The sequence below is a fragment of the Pelodiscus sinensis genome, chromosome 7, assembly GCF_052426305.1.
Source record: "Pelodiscus sinensis isolate ZL-2025 chromosome 7, ASM5242630v1, whole genome shotgun sequence".
NCBI classification, from domain to species: domain Eukaryota; kingdom Metazoa; phylum Chordata; order Testudines; family Trionychidae; genus Pelodiscus; species Pelodiscus sinensis.
Genome location: NC_143058.1, coordinates 67,636,406 through 67,657,883, shown reverse-complemented (window position 1 = coordinate 67,657,883; position 21,478 = coordinate 67,636,406). Strand labels below are relative to the sequence as shown.

General features: G+C 40.7%; 1 protein-coding gene across 5 annotated transcripts in view; it reads right to left on the bottom strand.

Moving 5' to 3' along the window:
- Positions 1 to 267: 267 nt before the first annotated feature.
- ADARB1 (adenosine deaminase RNA specific B1) overlaps positions 268 to 21,478 on the bottom strand; it is a 100,303-nt gene continuing 79,092 nt past the window's right edge. For 4 of the 5 annotated variants that reach the window (XM_075934164.2, XM_075934163.2, XM_075934162.2 and 1 more), the window contains 6 exons: positions 20,113 to 20,281; positions 19,434 to 19,582; positions 16,648 to 16,816; positions 12,048 to 12,229; positions 10,821 to 10,999; positions 268 to 6,463 (listed from right to left, as the gene is read on the bottom strand). In XM_075934164.2, the coding sequence (XP_075790279.1) occupies positions 6,287 to 6,463; positions 10,821 to 10,999; positions 12,048 to 12,229; positions 16,648 to 16,816; positions 19,434 to 19,582; positions 20,113 to 20,281 (1,025 nt within the window). In that variant the 3' untranslated portion in view covers positions 268 to 6,286. The remainder of the gene's footprint in view (positions 6,464 to 10,820; positions 11,000 to 12,047; positions 12,230 to 16,647; positions 16,817 to 19,433; positions 19,583 to 20,112; positions 20,282 to 21,478) is intronic. The other variant, XM_089779853.1, reaches the window with a different exon arrangement.

The window sequence follows — 21,478 nt, the reverse complement described above, 5'->3', positions numbered from 1 at the left end:
GTACCTGGTTCACATTTTCTGCTGTTCCTTGAAATCAGGTAAGAGACATAGGGGTTATCCACATTTGAAAATTAACTGAAGTAGCACTATGAGGACACACTGATTTTGGACTAAGAGTGCCCATTTCTCGTGTAGTGATGGATTTGGACTTGGTTTAATATAAATCAGAAAAAAGGCACTCTTACTCCAGAATTATGGGGCGCTGCTCTGGCATAAATATTTCAGTACATTTCCAACTTTAAATATTCCCGTACTGTTTAGGGGATTTTGTTGTTGTTGTAAATGATAGCTGAGATTACAGAGACCAAGATGGTACCCTCAAAAAAAAGTATCATGAGCCAGACTAACTTGCACCCTTGAATTGATATGGAGTATTTATTCTTCATGATGTACCTAACATGAAAAATAGGCATTGGAAGGACGTACACAATGATAAGACACACAGCTCCCTAAGATAGATATATGTTTATAATATTGATTATTCTGATGTAACAATAATAATTCTTAGTATTTATATAACTTCATATTTTCAAATCTCTAGAGCATTAAAGAAAGCAAGGTTGTAGGCAAAGTAATTCATTAGGATAATCAGTAGCAGTAGGGGTGGAGTGGGGAGGGTTTGTGCCCCAAGGAAAATAACATTTCTAGAGACACTGTTAGGGTGAATGTTCTAAGAAGGTATTAGGAAGGATGGAGAGGACAACCAAAAATAAACAGTATCATGAAAATATTTGACAGTGCTCTTTTAATATGCTCTTTATCAGTTTGTCAAGGTAGGTGTATTGTCTTTACATGTGAACGTCAGAAATAGGGAAAGAGTAACTGCTTCATGCAAATAATGTACAGCAATTTATGTACAATGTATTTTAATCTGCTAAACGCACATCTACTGACTCAACTACACTGGTTTAGTAATAATATTCAAAACATTTTAAAAAGCAACGTGATGACATTTTGAGCCTCCTAGACTCAAGACTGTCGCTCAAAGATAAAAATTCTTTAAAATGTCACTTCTGCGGTCTCCAAATGGGTTAGACTGTTATGTACATATATAATGTTCCTTATATTTTTAATAGTTTCAGTAAAGAAAACAAAAACAAAACATGACCACTCACAAAAGCCTTCTGCTATATTATTTGCATGATTACCAGAAAGAGGACAAAAACGTCAGTATAGGGATTTCAAAATCAGTGCAACTTTTGGTATTTAAATGATTTTGTTTTGCTTCATTAAAAAATTATTGATATTTAAATGTATAGAATGAAATCCTCGACTCATTGAACTCAGTGGGAGTCCTGCCATTAAATTAATTGCTCACCCACCAATTTCCTCTAGTTCACAGTGTTGTTAGTACAGGTTAGTCAGCCATTACATAAGCAGTGGAGGGGGGAAATTTTACACAATTTATAAAAGACATAGGGCCAGATTTTAAAAAGAAATGTTTTACATTAACAACACTTGTTTCCTTGGATTCATTTTGGAAGCTGCAAGTGCATGCAGGAATGGAATGTCACATCCCAGAGGACGATTTGTGCTTCTTCCATTAGGAAGAAACACAAGGGCTACGTCTACACTGGCCCCTTTTCCGGAAGGGGCATGTTAATTTCAGCTATCGTAGTAGGGAAATCCGCGGGGGATTTAAATATCCCCCACGGCATTTAAATAAAAATGTCCGCCGCTTTTTTCCGGCTTTTAGAAAAGCCGGAAAAGAGCGTCTACACTGGCCCCGATCCTCCGGAAAAAGCGCCCTTTTCCGGAGGCTCTTATTCCTACTTTGAAGCTGAAATTCCCTACTACGATAGCTGAAATTAACATGCCCCTTCCGGAAAAGGGGCCAGTGTAGACGAGCCCAAGAAGTTCCTTTTATTTTGTCTGTTTCAGCCAGAAAGTGACTGCGCAACAAATCTAGCGTTTGAAATTGAAACACCTTTCTCTAACAGTCTTTGCACTTGTCAAAAAAAGACTTCTGCCCAATGATAATCTGGTCTAATGCAATATCAATTCTATGCAGAAGCTTAAAATGACAACTTATTTTAAATTATTACATTCTTAAAAGTATATGGTAAAACTGTGTAATATAATTGTACAAAATAAGCCCACGGGGCCATCCAAATATAAACATGCCTGGCATATAACTATGAAACCACCTCTGGTTCCTTTTGGGTGGAAGCCTGCTGAGATGCGTGCTATAATATTAAGATGAGTGACACAGAAGGCTCAATTTCTATTTCGGACAAATTAATTCCAAAATCAAGTTCCAGAGTTCTAATCTCTGTTTTGTGGCTTCTGAACTCCCAGAGGCATAGGACACAGGCACTACAGGCTGGGTCCATCTAGTCCAGTATCCTGTCTCAGACAATGGGGAGTACTAGGAAGGTGTAAGAACCCTGAATAGCTCATATGGGGTAATCTGCCCCCTGAGCATTTTAGGATTCACCCTAATCTGTAATTGGTTTACGATCTGAAGGATGAGATTTGATATCCCTGTCAAAACTGCTTCATTAATTATGACAATTCTGGATATTCTTAATGTGTATATAAATAATAATCATACCATACTCTTACACAGCACTTTTCATCACGTCCAGTGTCTATTTGATTGGAACTGTAGTCAAGTATTACTGTAAACTGCACCAAACACTCTCAGTTCAACTGATATCATATGGTATTTTATAAGGCTGCCTAGCTTTAACAAAACAAAACCAACACACAGCAATTTAGAGACAGGATAATATATTTTATACATTTTGTATACATTTTATTTCTGTTGGCTCACTTTCATTTTAAGTAACTTTAAACATTTTGATTCCCATAACATACCTGAATCTCAGCTCACCTTTCCATTTGAAAAGCTTCAGGATGATTTTCATAACAGACACTTGATTAAGATAAAAATGCAAAGACTTGAAAGTATCCCCTCTGAGTGGAAAAGCTTGCTTTAGCAAAAGGCAAAAAGATAATTTTCAATATATGGAGAACCTTTAGCATATCATTTTTTTAAAAAAGTTCCACTTCAGTTATGTGGCAACCTCAACACAAAATGTCCAAGACTCAAATATTTTTCCCTAGTGAAAAAAATTATTGCTAGTTGTCTTTGGGAGAGATGGGAAAGAAAACAGGTTTCATGATGTCACCTTTACTCTTTCATTATGGACATACAAATTGAGTGCACAACACCGTATGAGCTGGGATCAGCAGCCTACAGCTAATAATTTTACTCCCTCTTCAACAGAAAGTATTATTATCTGTACATGCAAGGTATCTAGTTGAAAGACTGTTTATATTTTTGGTGAATAAAATACTTAAAAACAAAGATGCATACTGATAAAAAATACCAGTGATGCAGCTCTATGGTGCCTGAAATTTCAGCTGCGAGTTGTTCTAGATTTTAAATGTGGACACGGGAGTGGCACCATATAAATATCTAATGGTTTTTTTTCACCCATTAACTATTTTCTACCCTACAACAGTGTGATCTATACTATCTAGCATGAGGAAGATAATGAAACTATCACCTGTGCAAAGAGCCCATTGTTGTACATGTGTTAACTGTACACTGTTTAACCATCATAATTCTTATAACTAGCTGTACTAAAGTTTTGGGAACCCTGTCAGGGGCTAGGAAAAGCTAGCATATTAATGTGAAGACAGTTTTTAACTTAAAGAACTCTGTATTGTATGATTCATCAGCAAGTGGCAGCAAACGGTCTATGGTTATTAAATCCTGAGCATAGATATAAACAAATGATTCAAGTTTCACCTCTACGTCCAAGTTCCTTTCCATATTCCTACAGAATATTTTTTTAAATTCCTACATTTACAATGTTCTGTTTTACTAACCTATTATCTTTTATTACAGCTAGAATGTCATTGGAAAAAATCTTAAATTATATTTCTTCAAGTATTTATTAACTTTAAAGTTGTTACTCATTTAAATTTTGTAAAGAACCTGAGATACATACTTATTATCAACTTTAAAAAAAAGAATTTCCGGGATCCCATTACAAATCCTTGGTAAGATTAGCAACTACCACTTTGTACTAAACTGCACAATGAAGATATTCAAAAAGATCACTGAACTTTCAAAACAAATGCCAAGCTAAATGCACATTAGAGAAAGGTCAATCCCAAAGTTTAACAGCTGTTGGAAGCCATATTGTCTTTATCTTCTGTACTCATTTAAGTAAATGCATAAAAAGTCATCCATGCTTGATGACTGTGATATATAAAGAATACAGGAGTATTATGAAGAATACAAACGGACACAAGATAACAAAAAAGGGACATGGCTGAAGTTAGCAGAATATGACAATCTTTTAAAGGAACATTTTTTCTACAACTTCTGATTTTCACATATTATGGAACAAAAATAAGAAGCTGTGCAGAAAGCCATTGGCTCCCAGATCACAGATACTAGTTGCACATGATCCTGGAGAACAATTTTTAAACCCTACAACTATGAGAAGTCATTCCTCATATCAACTAAATGTTACTCTTTTATCAAAAAGAATTCTGTAGGTACTCTCACTTACAGTTTCCATATATTCATAGTAAATTAGAATGTCTTAACATTTATGCCTACAATAATACATAAATATATTACATTCAGGACTTCACCCCCAAAAAATTAATCTAATAACTCCCTGAACTTAAAATAAAATCTCAGGAGCGCTCAACTTCTAAATGAGAAATTTAAAGATAGGTAAAAACAGGTTAAGTTTGCAAAGTGAAATTATTTATCAGTAGACAGAGTCCCTCAACAGAGAATTAGCTTAGTAGTAATACTAATTCCAAGATAATCCACCCAGTTAGACCTACTAGAACGTTCACAAGTTATTCTAATTTATTGCTTGCCACATTTTGGCTTCCATCCTGCAAATTTATGCACACAGTTGATTTTGAGCAGTTCCATAGATCTAGTTGTGCTTAACTGTAAGCAACTGCAATACTGTTTGTGGGGGCAGGGCCAAAGATATATATACTGTAATATAAATATTTTGTTTTGAAAGAGCATGTTCTTTACTTGCTTTCACACATTCTGAATGTTTTTTCCCTACAAGAGTTTATTTTACACATGAATGTACTAAAGACTCTAATTAGGAGGTTTAATAAAATCTTCAGGCAACTTCTAGTCTTGATAACTTTTTTCATTTTGATTTGTAATTGAGCAATAATGATTGCCAGGACAGATCATTTCCAGCACATTCATAACCGGCCGGAAATATTTTTTTTCCATCACTTGCCGTAACACACATGGAGTTACTCCTCCCCAGGAAATGTCCTGTGCTGAGGTAGTTACTGCTATTCTAAACTAATTGAAAAAACAGGACTTAAGTGTCTGAAAACCACAAGAACGAAGTCTTACAGTTCCTTCATTCTTAGTAGGCTTCATTTCTTTGAAAATTTTTTAATTAATATTCTATTAATAGGTTATTTTGGACAAATCAGAATTAATTCCCCAAAATTAAAAACTGTTTTTTTGAAGTTGCCACATTACTGTTAATGTATGATAGTGTTCACATGAGCTCCTGGGATATACAAATTGCCTACTTCTAAATAGGTTTGTGCACTACAGACTACATTTCTTAACTTACTAATACTTATTTTTTTCCAGTTTCCAGAGGTAAAAAAACGATGACTTTACAGTGTAAATGGGAGGTAAAGGTATTTTTAAAAACAGAATAAAAAGCTATATGTTAAAAACCAGGTCACAGACTAATAAATACATACATCAAAGACATGAAGTTTTCAGCAGCTGGTTTTAAAGAGAAGGAAGGAAAAAGCTAGCTGTCCAAAATCCATTCTGGCTTTGTCACCCATATGCTCTGCAATTAAACCTCTGCAAATAAAAGAAACAAAACAAGCTAACAGAAAAGCAGAAATTAAATTTTTAGCTTTTTAAAAATTAAGCTACTAAGAAAAATGCAGTGTAAAACCCAATGCAATCTACATCGTTTTCATGCACTTGCTTACATTGCATAAAAAAGGGAATTATTTCTAGCCCAGAAAAATGAGTTCTGGTACTGTTAAATAAAGCCTTCCTGAATTTTTTCTACAGTAAAAGGATTTTCTAGAGAAGTAAACCAAAACAATGTTTATAACAAAATATAGAATTATTGTTGCAACTTATCATCAACTTCCAATATTTGAGCAAAACAAAACATCAATTTGCTAGTTAGTCTCAAAATGTTAAAAAGATGCTTTGGCAGCTAATGCCAGAAAATGATGCCGGAAGCCAGGATTTCCAGAACGACCCCCCGTTCCAAAGTGATGTTCAGTCCATGAATTAGACAGAGAGAGAAAACTGATCCTGCTCTATTGGTTTCTCCACCCAGGCTCCAAGCCCTGCCTTCAGGAATGCTTTAAACAAACACTCTTTGGCAGTTTGATACTTAGTGGCCACCTGCTTAGTGTCATGGTACAGGTTCGGTTTGAGGATCTTTGAGCGCAGGCTAGAGGAAAGCTGCACAAATAAAAAGAGAAAGAAAACAAACTATTATACAAGCAATTCCAGGAACCAGAATAAAGAAAAATGAGAGCATGAGGGCTGCAATTTGAAAGAATGACAAACACTGTATTCTATCCTTTCCGGATAGAACGATACAGTTGATTTGTATCCAACTATATATCACTTCACAGCTCACAGCAGAATTACTGGTCCATTGGAACACTGAGGATCTACTCATTTCCCCAGATACTTTGAAGGTGACATTGAAACCACCAACATATTGTTTGATAGCCACTAGCTGGAATTTTCTTTGCAATCCATCCTTCTGCTCTTCATGGGATAGTGCTCACACACCTGTGTGGTTACAAAGGCTCCCCTGACAGCAGACGAGAGGGTGATGGGTATGAAGTAGTATTCCAGTCCTTAAGTAGGAGATACACACACCCTATGTATAACCTCCTGCTATCCTCCCTGCCCCCTTAAAGGAGGATGGATTGCAGCAGTATGATGGAATCATCTCTCAACTTTACAGGACAGATTAATATGCAGACTACTGCACTGAAGCTCCCAAAGCCATGTAGAATTTCTGCAGAAATGGAACTTCAGTTAGTGTCATCTCAGGGAAATTCTCTAGTATTTGGTGAATCTGGAGTATCTCCAACTGTTGCTCAGAAAAAATCAAAGTTGTAATAATCTCAGGGAGTTTTAGATCAGAAGGGACCACGAGATCATCCTAATCTGCTCAGTCTTTCTGAAACCTCTGTCAATGGCCCTCATACACTGATGCATCTCTGTAGCTCTTCACTGTATAAAATAGCTGGCTGCAATGCAGACTTCCGGAGAATGCTCCCCTGGGGATGCTAGCGTGCCAATCCTCCTCCTTCAAACAAGTAACTACAAAGCTGATGATGGTTACAGGAACTTTTTCCCTTACACACTCTTCTTTAGGTCTGTTCATTATTACGTCTCTCTCAAAGAGGTTTAAGTAGTTCTTTGAAAACTTGTGCATCTGATATTGGCGATAACTGGACCTGAGAGTCTCTACATTTTTTCATTTTATTTTTATTACTATGAGAGACAATGGCAACTCTTTTCTGCACTACAGGATGATATCTGCAGCAGTTTGGAAAAGGTATTCTGCATTTTTTTCCCCCTCGTTGTAGAATTAATACCATTAAAGCATGGATAAGGAAGCATTTTCCCCTGAATTGATGCTGGAAGCTATCAGTTTGTTTCTCATGTTCAACCAACTAACCCATCTTTCATGAATGTCTTTTTGTTTTCCCTTTAATTTTTTTGTGTTTCTTCACTTGCGTCATGCAGCTGTGAATTCACGAGAATTTGTTTTTCATTTGGAAGAGAACATTGAGACACCAATGTTCTACAGAACCATAGAAGCACAGGAACGGAAGGAACTTTGAGAAATCATCTAATCCAGTTCCCTGCACTCATGGGAGGACTAAGTTTTATCTAGCTTACCCAACAGGCGTTTGTCTAACCTGCTCTTAAACCTCTCCAAAGATGTAAGATTGTATAATTTCCCTCAGCAATTTATTCCAGTGCTTAACCACCATGACAAGAAGTTTTTCCTAATGTCCAACCCTTGCTGCAATTGAAGCCCATTATTTCTTGTCCTATTCTTAGAGGTTACAAAGAACATTTGCTCTCCCTCTCCCTACATTTTGTAGGATTCTTTTTTGAATTTTAGGTAATAGAAGATCTTCTGGTTAAGCCAGGACAGTCTCTTGCCATACTTCTAGCCAGGGTGACGTGTTTTAATCATTTCTTAAGCTGTTCATGTTCTATTACACCCAAGGTTAAGCTATGAGCGTAAATGAAGGTTGCAACTTTCTTAACAAGCCCAAAACTTCATTTCTTTCAGTTGTTCTATAGCAAATCCACTTTGCTATAGTTTACTTTGGGATATGCTGTGAGCTAATCTTCTGTGATTCTATGACAGAGATTACAGCTGAACAAGACTTATATTAAAAAGCTGCCAAAAACATTGCAAGGTATATTTAAATTATCAGTAAGACTATGTGTAGATGGTGATGATATCAGATTTCATACCTGTACAATCAGTGAACTCATACATGTTATGCTATTTTAAAATATTTGCCTTCAAAGACACATTTAATCCTAAAGAATCCAGAGAAAACTATTTTTTGCATTGTCTGAGATAAGCACAAATCCTTTTTACCTTGCTATTTTATACATTTGGCAATGTTTACCTTTTACTTTGGAAGAATTATGTTTATTCAATTGCTTGTTTCCTACCATTTCCCTCAGCATTTAAATTACTGTACTGAAGTTTACTGATCTCTAAATACTAATCAGCCCTTTGCAGTACTGACATTTAGAACTTTCACATTTACTACAGTATGATGGAGAAACAGTTAGCTAGGCAGTTCAGCACTTTGAAGACTGAAAGCTAAGATGTTATTAGGGATCCTGACTATCTACCAGAAGATTCTAGATTCTGGTGTACTAATACCACATAATGTTGCAAAACTTCTCCCAATCTACTCTCACCAACACCAAATCATAGTGGAGTCGACCCACCAAGAAGCACCCTGTTGTCAAGCCATCAGTGACCCCACTATTCTACAGTTTTACAGCTTTCTTATTGTTTCCTAATAGGTATAAACAAAAAACATGATGTATTCGTGACCCCTTTCACTTTTTAAAGCCACTTATAGATTGAAATTAGAACATCTACATCAAAAGCGTTCATGTACTGGTATATTCATGAAAATATTTCAGAGTGAAATGTTAATTAAGTTGGGGGAAGGGAAGAAGAAAAATATTTAAAACTAATTGGTTATTTTTCTGAATAAATCTTAGTTTCTTTTACACAGCCCTGCCTGTTCTGCTGCCTTAAAAAGACAGAGATGTCTTCCTTTCACATATGCTTGTGAGAAGCGTCTCTGAACAATGACAGAGGACTAAGAAGATGCCAGGGGGCGAAAGTGAACGACAAGTTCAAGTCACAATCTCAGCACCCAGCTGTCTATACAGCTGTACTTCAATGCCTTGCTGCACTGTAATGAGAAAGGGACTGCTGTAGGAATACTGATTCTGCTGAAATAGCTGGCTCAAGTTGCTATTTGTTTCTATCGATCCAACTGCTTTGGATAGAGGACTCTGAAAATCTGAAGGATTGCCATCTACTGCTGGTACCTTTCAGCTTTTCCAGAGTATCATCTATCATAAGGCAAAGCTATCCAAACTCTCAAAAACAATTCTTTGACTTTTACCTCCACTTCCTCGGGAAGACCAGGGGAGCCCAAGCGCAGCGACTACCTTTAACCTCAGTAGGGGTAGGATTTTACCTCACACATTCTCAAATAGGAACGCCTCATTACACTAAACTACAGACTCCCCCCAGGGGGTGGCTTCTTTGTCATAGGTTGGCTCGGGGTATGATCTGGCAAATCTTAGTCATCCTGATGTGTAACCTCAGTATTCCACATGCTAGGCTCCAGAGGAGCTACCACTGGTTGAACCTTTCTAGTCCAGCACCTTCAGGAGCTACCCAGTGCCAAACCAGAGAAACTGCCAAACCATGGGAGTTCAGTATTGTAACAAGTGGGTCTCTCTTTACTTATATTCTGCCAAGGTAAAGAAACAGAACATTTCTTGAAATGTTACTTTATATATAACTGTACTGATACTCCCTACATAAGCCCACGCCCAGGCAAGGCTTATCAGCTCTCTCCATAACTATGTTTTAGTATTATAAAATGTTATTGTACTGGCACAAGGATATAAGTAGCAGAAAACACAAGCTTACACTTAGCAGCATTACTAACACTTCGAATGCTCTTGGGCTATTAAGAGACATTTGGGGTAAATTAGAGCTAAATAACAGCACAGAACATTGAGAGCCAGGACTGGTGGTTGTAAACAAACTTTACGGGACAGTGGGAAAGTTGGCCACACCCACAATAAGTGGCCATTCAGGTAACTAAAATCATGCTTGACTATGGATGTTGCTGAACTAGAATGGTTCAACCTGAAAAAGTCCAGCACCTTGCAATTATTAGCAAAGCTTAAAGGGGTTATCATTTTTACTTTACTTATTTTAGAGGCAGTTAATTAGCTCATCACAAACATTTATGCCAGAAATGAGCATATTAAAGAAAATGTGGAATGAAGACATCTCTCCCCCATTTTTATCTATAGTTCAGTAACACACAAATTAGGAACTTCAAAAACATTTTAGAAAAGGCTTTTTATATCCACGCAACTGCTACAACACAGGAAGCCAGCATAACTTATTAGAAAGGTGGTTATTAGACTGAGCAAAACAGAAACCCAGCACTAAAAAATGAACACAGACAGACAGCTCCTTCTATCCTTAGATACATACCTTTGCATGAATACGCATCCAGCGACTGTACAAAGCGTGCTTACAAAGGCGAGATGCACGACCCATCTCATCCTTTCCAGTTGTGGCATTAATAATTTCAAGAGCAGTATCGCCTACTGTCCAGTTTACACTGAAATTAGGTGCTTTTCCTGGTTGTCGGGCTTCTGCATTGCTAATACCTGAAAGGGAAGAGATACACAATAAAAATGTGCAATTCTTATAAAGTTGTCAACAGATGAAGGCGTGATTGGACAGCCGACACATATCATTTCATTAGGTATTTTTATAGCTGTGGCTCTAAAATACCTTCATGATTTTCAACTGCTACTTGAGGCTTTAGCCATGTACATTCCATTACTATTTATGAGGACTGTGCAGCTAAGGTGTACTCTCCTGTTATCACTCTCACTACTGCATATCTGCTTTATGAGAAATCTGAAAATACACACTTGTGCTGGTGACTGTAGGCAAGGTAAAAAGATTATAGAGCTCTGTAACAAGGATCACATCAAACAGTACTACTGGAGCATCACAGTATACATCACATCTTGGGTTGATCTTAGGTTAGCTCATAAACTAACCAACAGCTTAATACAGAAATGCCCAGGTTCCCTAGTCTTGTTAGTAGCCCTGCACTATATGTGTCTAAGTACTCTTAAGTAGAAATAGTGCCCTTAATCAGTTCTCACTCATGGTACAAAGAATATAAAAATAGCACATACATACAGCCACATGAAATGGCTCAGAGAAGATTTCACAAAAACTCCGGCTAGAGTCTCGTAATACAGAAAAGGGATCTATCTATAATAGCTGGTAATAGCTTAATGTCAGGTTTAGGACAACTTCCTTGCTGTAGTCACAAACAACTTGCTTACAGTACATAGTTTGCAAACGTTTGAGAACTTCAAAATTATGTCAAGTATCAGAGAACATCAAAATTATGTCAAGTATTCGTGTTAGTCCGAATCTACAAAAGCAAAAGCGGCGAGGAGTCCTGTGGCACCTTATAGACTAACTGAAGTGTTGGAGCATAAGCTTTCGTGGGCAAAGACCCACTTCGTCAGACGCATCTGACGAAGTGGGTCTTTGCCCACGAAAGCTTATGCTCCAACACTTCAGTTAGTCTATAAGGTGCCACAGGACTCCTCGCCGCTTTTGCTTTTTCAAAGTTATGTTACTGTTGGAACACATTCAGTTACTATGCAGCCTTCTCCATTAGATACTTGCCACTAAGTAAAGGTCTGTTGAGCGTATACAGAGGAGGTAGATCTTCTATCTCTGCTATCCGCTGGTATACTGCTCTGGACAGATGGTCCCCATGATATAAACTCCCCAAGATGATACTAGAGAAGTAAATTGGCTCCACAAAGAGGCTAAGTAAGGATCCTTGAATACCCAACACATTCCACCTAGGGAGAAGAGGAAAAAAAATCTTTTTAACAGAATAAAAGGAGACCATCTCAATGGACTAGAGATTCAGACTCTTCTATTGTCCAGAGTCTGACCTTATTATAGCCAATTATCCAGCCAGAGGCTCACAGCACAGCTCTTCACCATGCCCGGGGCACACACATTGTAACCCTGAATGTCAAAAGGTGCCGCCAATCTGCCACGTGGCAGCCAAACCACCATTTCAGAGGCAAAGTCCATGACTCTAGCTCCCAACTGCCATAACTGGTGAGGCCTATTCAAATATCTTAGTGTATGGAGAGGGATGAAATCTTGCCAGCTGAAGGAATGCCAGTCACTCTTTAGCATGAAGGGGACACTCATGACTTCAAAAGAGATCCAGTCAGGGAGAAAGTCCCTTTCCTAGGGTCAGAATGCAGGAGACAGGGAATTTCCAAAGATTGTCCACCTCCCCCTAAGAAACAATCTTGTCCCCTTCACCCACAAGTTGCCTTGCCCCTCTTACTACTTCATATGGAAAAGTGCAACTCTATAGCTACTGCGGTATCTATGGCTCTGCATAGGGCAACATTTACATCCATGTTCAAAAGCATCAGGATTAAGATGACTGCCAAGCATTTAAAAGACTTTAAAAACCACAATCCCCATGCTGGGGTATTTGAACCAGTCTCTGTCTTGCAGTATTCTGCAGGGACACTTTGGCTGAATTCCTGTATCAAATGCAACCATAATGGTGTCCAAGTGAATGAAAAAACAGGGGAGGTACAATTAGGTTTCCTCTGGTGCCCTTGCATAGCAACTAACTACAATTGCAGTTTTTGTGCTCCTCTGAGCATAGGGCTTGTGGTACCACTCTTAGTAAGGTGCCAGGAACAACTGAGACAGCCAAGAGAAGCACAGACTGGAGGTACAGTACTACTTTGAGCTCCTGAGGGGTGGCACAGCTCCATCAGCACAGACCAGAGGCTATCAGGTAGAACTTAAGACATGGCTAAAAAGTGCAAAAGAAATAATCAACTCTATAAGAGCTTTGTAAAATTATTAAAAGCTCAAAGCAACTATTTACTCTCATAACCTTACTATCATGAGGATGGAAATGAAATCACCATATATTAGTTTACCTACCTGTCATTAAAAATGTTTGTCCCAGGTTATGGGGAGAGCAAGTAGTATATTGCAGTAATGCAAAACATGCAAGGGAAAGATTAAGGCACATTTTATATTATACTATCATTAGATTTGCCAATAAAATATTGCAATATAAAAATAAAGAAGTTGTAAGAAAATCTATTTCATTCGTTTTAAAGCTATACAAGGATTACTCCACACATATGTAAAAGACTATATTGATGATCATCTTTATATGTGAGAAGCCAGTAACAATTTTAGAATCAGACCCACTGAGAACATTTGTAGACTTTACCAGAAGGAGCAAGCAGATATTTATATGGCATTTTAAAGCAGCAGCACATGTGGAGCCCGGGTTCAGCTGGACCCCAGGCTCCATGAGGGTGCTTCCTCTTTGAAATGCACAAGAGCGCCTGCTGGGGCACTCCCGCCAAGATGGCACACCCGCGTGCAGCCCAGAGTCAGTGGGACTTCCCACTGGCCCCGGGCTGCACATGATGTTCCGCATTCCTCCTTTGAAATGTGAGAGAGCCCCAACGGGGGCTCTTGTACATTTCAAAGGAGGAATGCAGAAGTGTATATTGACTAGTCGAGTAATGGATGGAAATTCCATCGACTCCTCAACTAGTAAATTAATCGTTAGTTAACATCCCTAGCCTGGGGATTATAGTGGATGAGAAACTGAATACGAGTCAACTTCTCGTAGTTGCATTAAGAGGAGCACTAAAGTGACTGTTCCTATCTATTCAGCACTGGGGAGGCCACATCTGTAGACATGTGTCCACTTTTTGGGGCCCTCTACAAAAAAAAAAAGTTGTTGACAAATTGGAGCAAGCCCAGCGGAGGGCAACAAAAATTATTAGGATGCTGGGGCGCATGACTTATGAGGTGAGGCTGAGGGAACCACTCTTATTTAGTCTGCAGAAAAATGAGGGGGGGGGAGAGATTGATAGCCGCCTTCAACTACTTTAAGTGGGGGGTCCAAAGAGGATGGAGAGAGGCTGTTCTCAGTGCTGACAGATGACAGAACAAGAAGCAGTTGTCTCAAGTTGGAGTGTGGGAGGTCTAGATAAGATATTAAAAAAAACTATTTCACTAAGAGGGTGCTGAAGCACTGGAATGGCTTACCTAGGGAAGTGGTGGAATCTCCGTCCTTAGAGGTTTTTAAAGGCCTGGACTGAGAAAGCCCTGGCTGAGATGATTTAGTTGGGTATGATCTCTCTTTGAGCAAGGGGTTGGACTAGCTGACCTCCTATGGTGTCTTCCAACCCTAATTTTCTATGACTCCCTATCACCACTCCCATTAAGATTTTATCATTGTTCATCTCATTATTATGTTTATTCGCTACTGCTGCTTCTCTGAGAAAATATAAACACAAATGATGCCATTTTATTTAGAATTTCATATAGATACTGAATAGATCCAACAATTATGAGTTTGCATGCACAAGGCATAGATTACGGTAATTTGCTGGTGTGATTCAAGCTTGTAAATTAGCTTTTAAAACTACAGAAAGGCTGATCCTACAATTCCTAGTGATGCAAGCAGGCCCACTGATTAACTGGGCTACTTCAACTGAACAAGGAAATGCCAGATTAGATTTTAGATCCAGTGATTAGTTCTGGTCTATCATAGGACATACACCTTTATTATTAATGAAGTCCCATCAACACTGTAATGCAGTTTTTCACCTTTAATATCAGCTTTCCTGACAACTTGGGCTGGTTGAAAATTTTTCATAATTTTTCTGTTTTTCTCCCCTCATTCTCTCACCCCTTCACACTCTCTCTCTCTCACACACACACAGATAGGCTTTTTTTCTGTTACAAGGAACTTATTTTTAAATGTCTTTTCTGCTATGCAACATTATGATGTTCCATCAAAAATCCTCTAAACTGATTTAGAAATGCTACTGCAGAAGGTCATGAAAGTTTTAGTTTAGGTGCCTCATGTCTCTAGACTGAGTTCTCCAGCTGAACTGGCCTCTGAAAATCAGTCTCTCATTCAAAGTGTGCAAAAGAGTGCTGGCTGGCTCTTTCTTGCTACAGAGTACCCGTCTCACTGCCTCGGAAATGACTGTTCTATGTTTCAGTCATTTTCTTAGCCCATAAAACAATTCCTAGTACAAAATCTCTCTCCGTTATTATATAATTTAACCTCAACCCACACTGATTGTTGCTGTCTGTGTAGTTGTTTCAGGGATTTTATCCAACTAGCAGTTAATGCGCATACACACACAGACACACAGACACACAGACACACACACACACACACACACACACACACACACACACACACACACACACACACACACACACACACACACACACACACAAATTAATTTTTAAAAAATTCTAATATTTATTCAGTTCTCTCTATAACACATTAGGTGAACTTTGTAAAATTATCATGTATGTTTCTTTTCCCTTTATTCAGTGTGCACTTTTTAATCTCTGCTACTAACAGCCTCAGTGATACACACTTTTTTTGTACTTCTTCGTTTTTCCTATTTTCTTTTTCACACTTAATATATGACAGAAGGGAAGCCGCAGAGCCACATCACAATCTTTTAAATAGGTAGAGTCATGGTTTCCCTGCTATGCTGTCAAACATCCACCTCAAACTAACATATGCCCTTGGCCAAGTATGCTGCAAACACTTGATATTTCTGAATTTATTATTCAAACCAATTTCATTTCCGTATACATGAGAGAGAGATATATATGCCTAATTCTACATCAATATAGCAGCACAGACTTTGCCAGCATACTTGTTGCTGTAATAATGGGAATTTGTGCTGCAAGTTTTAAAAATTCATTGCATAGGAGTTTTCAAACTTCATTGCACTGCAACCTCCCTCCTAACAATGAAAATTACTACACAACCCCAGAACATTCAGGAGGCCTGTAACCTGAGTCCCAACATGCAGGGCTGAAACACTCAGGCTTTGGCCTCTGGTGTTGGGGCTTGGGCATCAGGCCAGAGGCCCAACTTGCACAAAGTCTAAGCCAGACCCATTAAAATGGCATCACAACCCACTTGGCGGTTCTGATCCACAGTTTGAGAACCGCTGGTATCAGAAACATATTTACAGTACTCTGGAGCAACAATAGGAATGAGGGTGTGTAAGTATAGAATTTCCATTCATCCAGATATTCAGGATATGCAAAAAGTAGATATTAAGAACACCTTTCAGTGATGTATGTTTTAGGATGCTAAAGGTAACCAGGGTCCTAATTTCAGAATAAAACCAGAATAGGGAAGAATACCGAACACTTAATATCTTACCTAGCTATCTTGTCACTGCAAGACATGGTAAGTAGTCTTTCTCCCTGTAATACTCCATCCCATGTCTGGATTGTGGTAGTAGATCTGACAGGAATTGTCCCTTCTCCAGATTCTATTTTTGTCCGGAGCTGTCCTCTTGCTTTACGATTTGGATGTCTGTCTCCCTGATCTAAGTGACAAAAATTGTTTTAAGTCAATTAAGAAACAACTGTATAGAAGGTGTTGATTATGACATGAGAGAAGGCAATGCATTTTTATGCTGTTAACCATCTTGGAAAAGGACACAAAGATGGATACCAATTTCTATTACTCATATTGCTTCACCATCAAAGCTCATTCTCGTATAAAATATTCTCCACAATAGGTATGTCATTAAATGAAGCTCTTCAAGAAAGAATATCTTAGATAAAGCATTTAGTTCTGAAGTTCAGATGTGTGCATTTCGATGCTAGAATGAAATTAACAAGCCAGTGTAGTTGTAGCCATGTTGGTCTCATTATATTCTAGAGACGAGGTGGATGAAGTATTCTCTATTAGCGAACCAATGCTTTCACCAACAGTGGTTGCTCATATAAAAGGTATTACTTCACTCACTTTGTCTCATTAACAAATCAGAAATTCAGAGAAAACCAACAAAAATTAATAAAAGGCAGCAATAATGAGGAAACACCCAATGAGTTACATAAAGACACATAGGGTATGTCTACACTACAATGTTAGTTCGAACTAACGGATGTTAGTTCGAACTAACATTCATAGGCGCTACACTAGCGCTCCGCTAGTTCGAATTTAAATCGAACTAGCGGAGCGCTTAGTTCGAACTAGGAAAACCTCATTTTACAAGGACTAAGCCTAGTTCGAACTTACTAGTTCGAATTAAGGGGTGTGTAGCCCCTTAATTCGAACTAGTGGGAGGCTAGCCCTCCCCAGGTTTCCCTGGTGACCACTCTGGCCAACACCAGGGAAACTCTATTGCCCCCCTCCCGGCCCCGGACCCCTTAAAGGGGCACGGGCTGGCTACGGTGCCCATGCCAGGTGCAAGCCTGCCAGCAGACCCTGCACCTGGAACGGCACAGAGCCACCCACCCGATGCCCCCCAGCCCTCCTCCTCTTCCCGGGACCAGGCTGGCGGCTCCCGGGAGCTTGCCCGGGACCACAAGAGGCGGGCACCTTCCTGGGCTAGTGCAGAAATCGTGGACCTCGTCCACTATCTCCGCACTAGGCACAGGAAAGTGGCCGTCTAGGGCAGGAGAGCTGCCAGCCTGGCCACCCAGGAGCAGGTGTGCATGAAAATCAAGGGGGTCCACTGAGACCCCCAACCCTGAGCGCTGAGCTTACAATGGCTGTACTGGGTCACACCAAAGGTCCATCTAGCCCAGTAGCCTGTCTGCCGACAGCGGCCAACACTAGGGACCCTGGAGGGGATGGACCGAAGACAGTGACCAAGCCATTTGTCTCGTGCCATCCCTCTCCAGCCTTCCACAAACTTTGGGCAGGGACAGCACTCCTACCCCCTGGCTAAGACTACTCCATGGACCCAACCTCCGTGACTTGATCTCACTTCCCTTTAAACTCTGTTCTAGTTGTAGCCTTCACAGCCTCCTGCAGCAAGGAGTTCCACAGGTTAACTATTTGCTTCGTGAAGAACAACTTTCTCTTACTAGTTTGAAGCCTGCTACCCATTCCTTTCCTTTGGTGTCCTCTAGTCCTTCTTTATGGGAACTCATGAAGAACTTTTCTGAATGCACCCTCTCCACCCAACCCCTGCTTTTAGAGACATCTATCCTGTCCCCACTCCATCTCCTCTTTTCTAAGCTGAACAGTCCCAGTCTCTGTAGCCTCTCTTCATCTGGGACCTGTTCCCAACCCCTGATCATGTTAGTTGCCCTCCTCTCTCCCAGCCTTTCTCTTCCCCTCTCCCACCTCCTTTTCCCAGTCTCCCCCAGTTTTGTTCAATAAAGACAGAGTCAATGTTGGAAGAAACGTTATCTTTATTTTGTACATCAGGAAGGGGGGCTAGGGAAGGGTAAGTGGAAGGAGGTGAGGGAGGAATGGGGTACGAGCCCCCGATGGGGAGGACTGGGCTGGCTCTGCGGGCTTCTGGGGGTGGAAGCTCTCCTGCAGTCCCCCAATTACCCCCTCTCGCCAGATGGCAGCCTGCGGCAAGTGCAGCCGGTCTGATGGCCGAGTGCTGTGATGTGCCCAGTGTGGGCACTCCGGGCACTCCAAGACAGGACTGGTTTTCAAGCGGGGCACCCCTGAGAACTGTCTGTCCGGGGTCGGGGTCGGGTCCCTTTAAGTGCAGCCCTCGGCTAGCCTGAGAGAGCATCTCCACGCTCTAAGTCCTCCTCTGATGCCCTGCCGGCCATCCTTAAGCGCTGTTCAGGGTCCACTCAATGTGGACATGCTAGTTCGAATTAGCAAAACGCTAATTTGAACTAGTTTTTAGTTCTAGATGCGTTAGTTAGAATTAGCTTAGTTCGAATTAACTAATTCGAACTAAGTTAGTTCGAACTAACTCTGTAGTGTAGACATACCCTCAGTGAGTTACTGACTTACCCTAACAGAATCCAGGATGTTCCCTGGCTCTAGTCTCTAAAGCAAATGGCCAGTGTCCATTTATATTTTAAGTAAATGGTCCACATTTTCAAGAGGAGGTCTTTCTTTAAAAAAAAAATAAATCCATATACAGAAGGCCAGAAGTAAAAAGACTATTTACTTCTAATGCTGACATTCATCTGTAATCAAATATACTGTGAGCAATTCCTTTATAATTACTATCATACCCTCTTGTGCTGCTTCATGTGGTGAGAAAATCCTAGCATCTCCACATGGGGAGGTACTGATATACAAATGAAATTGGACATTTTCTTTCAGTTTAAATCCTCCTCGTTCAGACTTGATAAAGATGGATTTTTGTTGATCTTCTTTATTACTGAAATAGGAAGAGAAACAAGTCTAGTAGGTTAAGCACAATCTAACTTACTATACATTAACATTATTAAAGTATGGCCTCAAATGTGGTACCTAAAAGTTATTAGAAGCCATACAGAATGAAAAGAAGCTAGAAACAAAAAATAAAGAGGACTTGACATTGCCCAGTGAATGTATAAAGCACCATTAGTAAATGAAAAAAAATTATACAATTGCTGGTCCATTGGCTGGCATTTAAATTTTACTTCCACAAATTCGAAGAACAGCTGCATAACTAAAATGTGTTTATACTATTTATGAACTATAATAAACATGTGAGAATATAATACTCTTATGGATGCTCCTTAAAATGAGTATTTTTGTGTGAACTAACACTTCACGACGGAGGCCAGAGTTCTCAATTTAAAATTTCAGCAACTTCTGCTATTTTATAATTTTTTTCAATGGGACTACTCAGCTTTTGGTTACATTTCAAATAATCATAAGATAGCCACATAATATTCGTAACACAATTCATGTCCTTAAGCTTACCTTACGAACAGCTCAAGTTGCGTATAAAGAAATTTAAGCAGGCACCTTCGAGATATAATTTCTGCATGACAATCGTTTAATGCAAGACCACGGTCACTCATGTACTCTCCATTTATGCATTTTGTCCCTGTGGAAACACTTATAACCTGGGCATCCTTCACATCTGTACCTGGGAAACAAATTTCAGAAAAAAAATGTAATGACCAAAACATTAATAAATGACTATTTTTTGGAATCCACTCTCTGGGAGCCCCCTGCAATCTCATGCTGCTTTCTCTGATTCAGAGGCAGCAATATAATGTGACAGCAGCCCCAACCTCCCTGCAGACCGAGATTACTCTGGCATCACACAGAGCAGCCTCTGTCCATGGCAAACCCAGGACCTCTGCCTGATACAGAGCCAGCACCAGCTGGGAAGGTGGCTCGGCTGAGTCAGTGCTTGTGGGGAGCCGGTTCCCACCTGTCCCCAACTTGCTATCTCTGTGGAAGGCAGCAAGGGAGGAGTGCAGACAGCTCTGCAGAACTAGCACACACAGAAAGAGTGGCTTTTAAAGGAAGCTTTAAATGACATCATGGTACTAGAACTACAGGCAGTCCCCGACTTACGCGGATCCCACTTACGTCGGATCCGCACTTACGAACGGAGCTTTCTCGCCCCGGAAGTCGGGGCGAGAAAGCCCCGTTCGTAAGCTGCTCCGGTGCCCCTGGTCTGCTGGAGACCGTCTCCAGCAGACCAGGGGCACCGGGCGGGTTCCCGCGCTTCTGAGGCTTTGCCAGAGCAAAGCCTCAGAAGCGCGGGAACCGCTGCTGCTGCCCCTTGAGACCCGGTGCCTGTGGTCTGCTGGGGACGGTCCCCAGCAGACCACAGGCACCCGGACTGAAGCCGCAGCCGCAGGGGGTCCCGCGCCTCTGAGGGGACCCGGCAGCAGCGGCAAAAGCCTCAGAGGCGCGGGACCCCCCCGCGGCTGCGGCTTCAGTCAGGGTGCCTGTGGTCTGCTGGGGACCGTCCCCAGCAGACCACAGGCACCCAGACTGGAGCGGCAGCAGCGGCGGTTCCCCGCGCCTCTGAGGCTTTGCTCTGGCAAAGCCTCAGAGGCGCGGGACCCCCCCCGCGGCTGCGGCTTCAGTCCGGGTGCCTGTGGTCTGCTGGGGGCCGTCCCCAGCAGACCACAGGCACCCAGACTGAAGCCGCAGCCGTGGCGGGGTCCCTCGCCTCTGAGGCTTTGCCAGAGCAAAGCCTCAGAGGCGCGGCACCCCGCTGCCGCTGCGGCTCTGCTCCCCGTGTCCCTGGTCTGCTGGGGGAGGGGGGGGCGCAGCTAGTGTGCTCCCCCCCCCCCCCAGCAGACCAGGCTTTTGTTTTGGACTC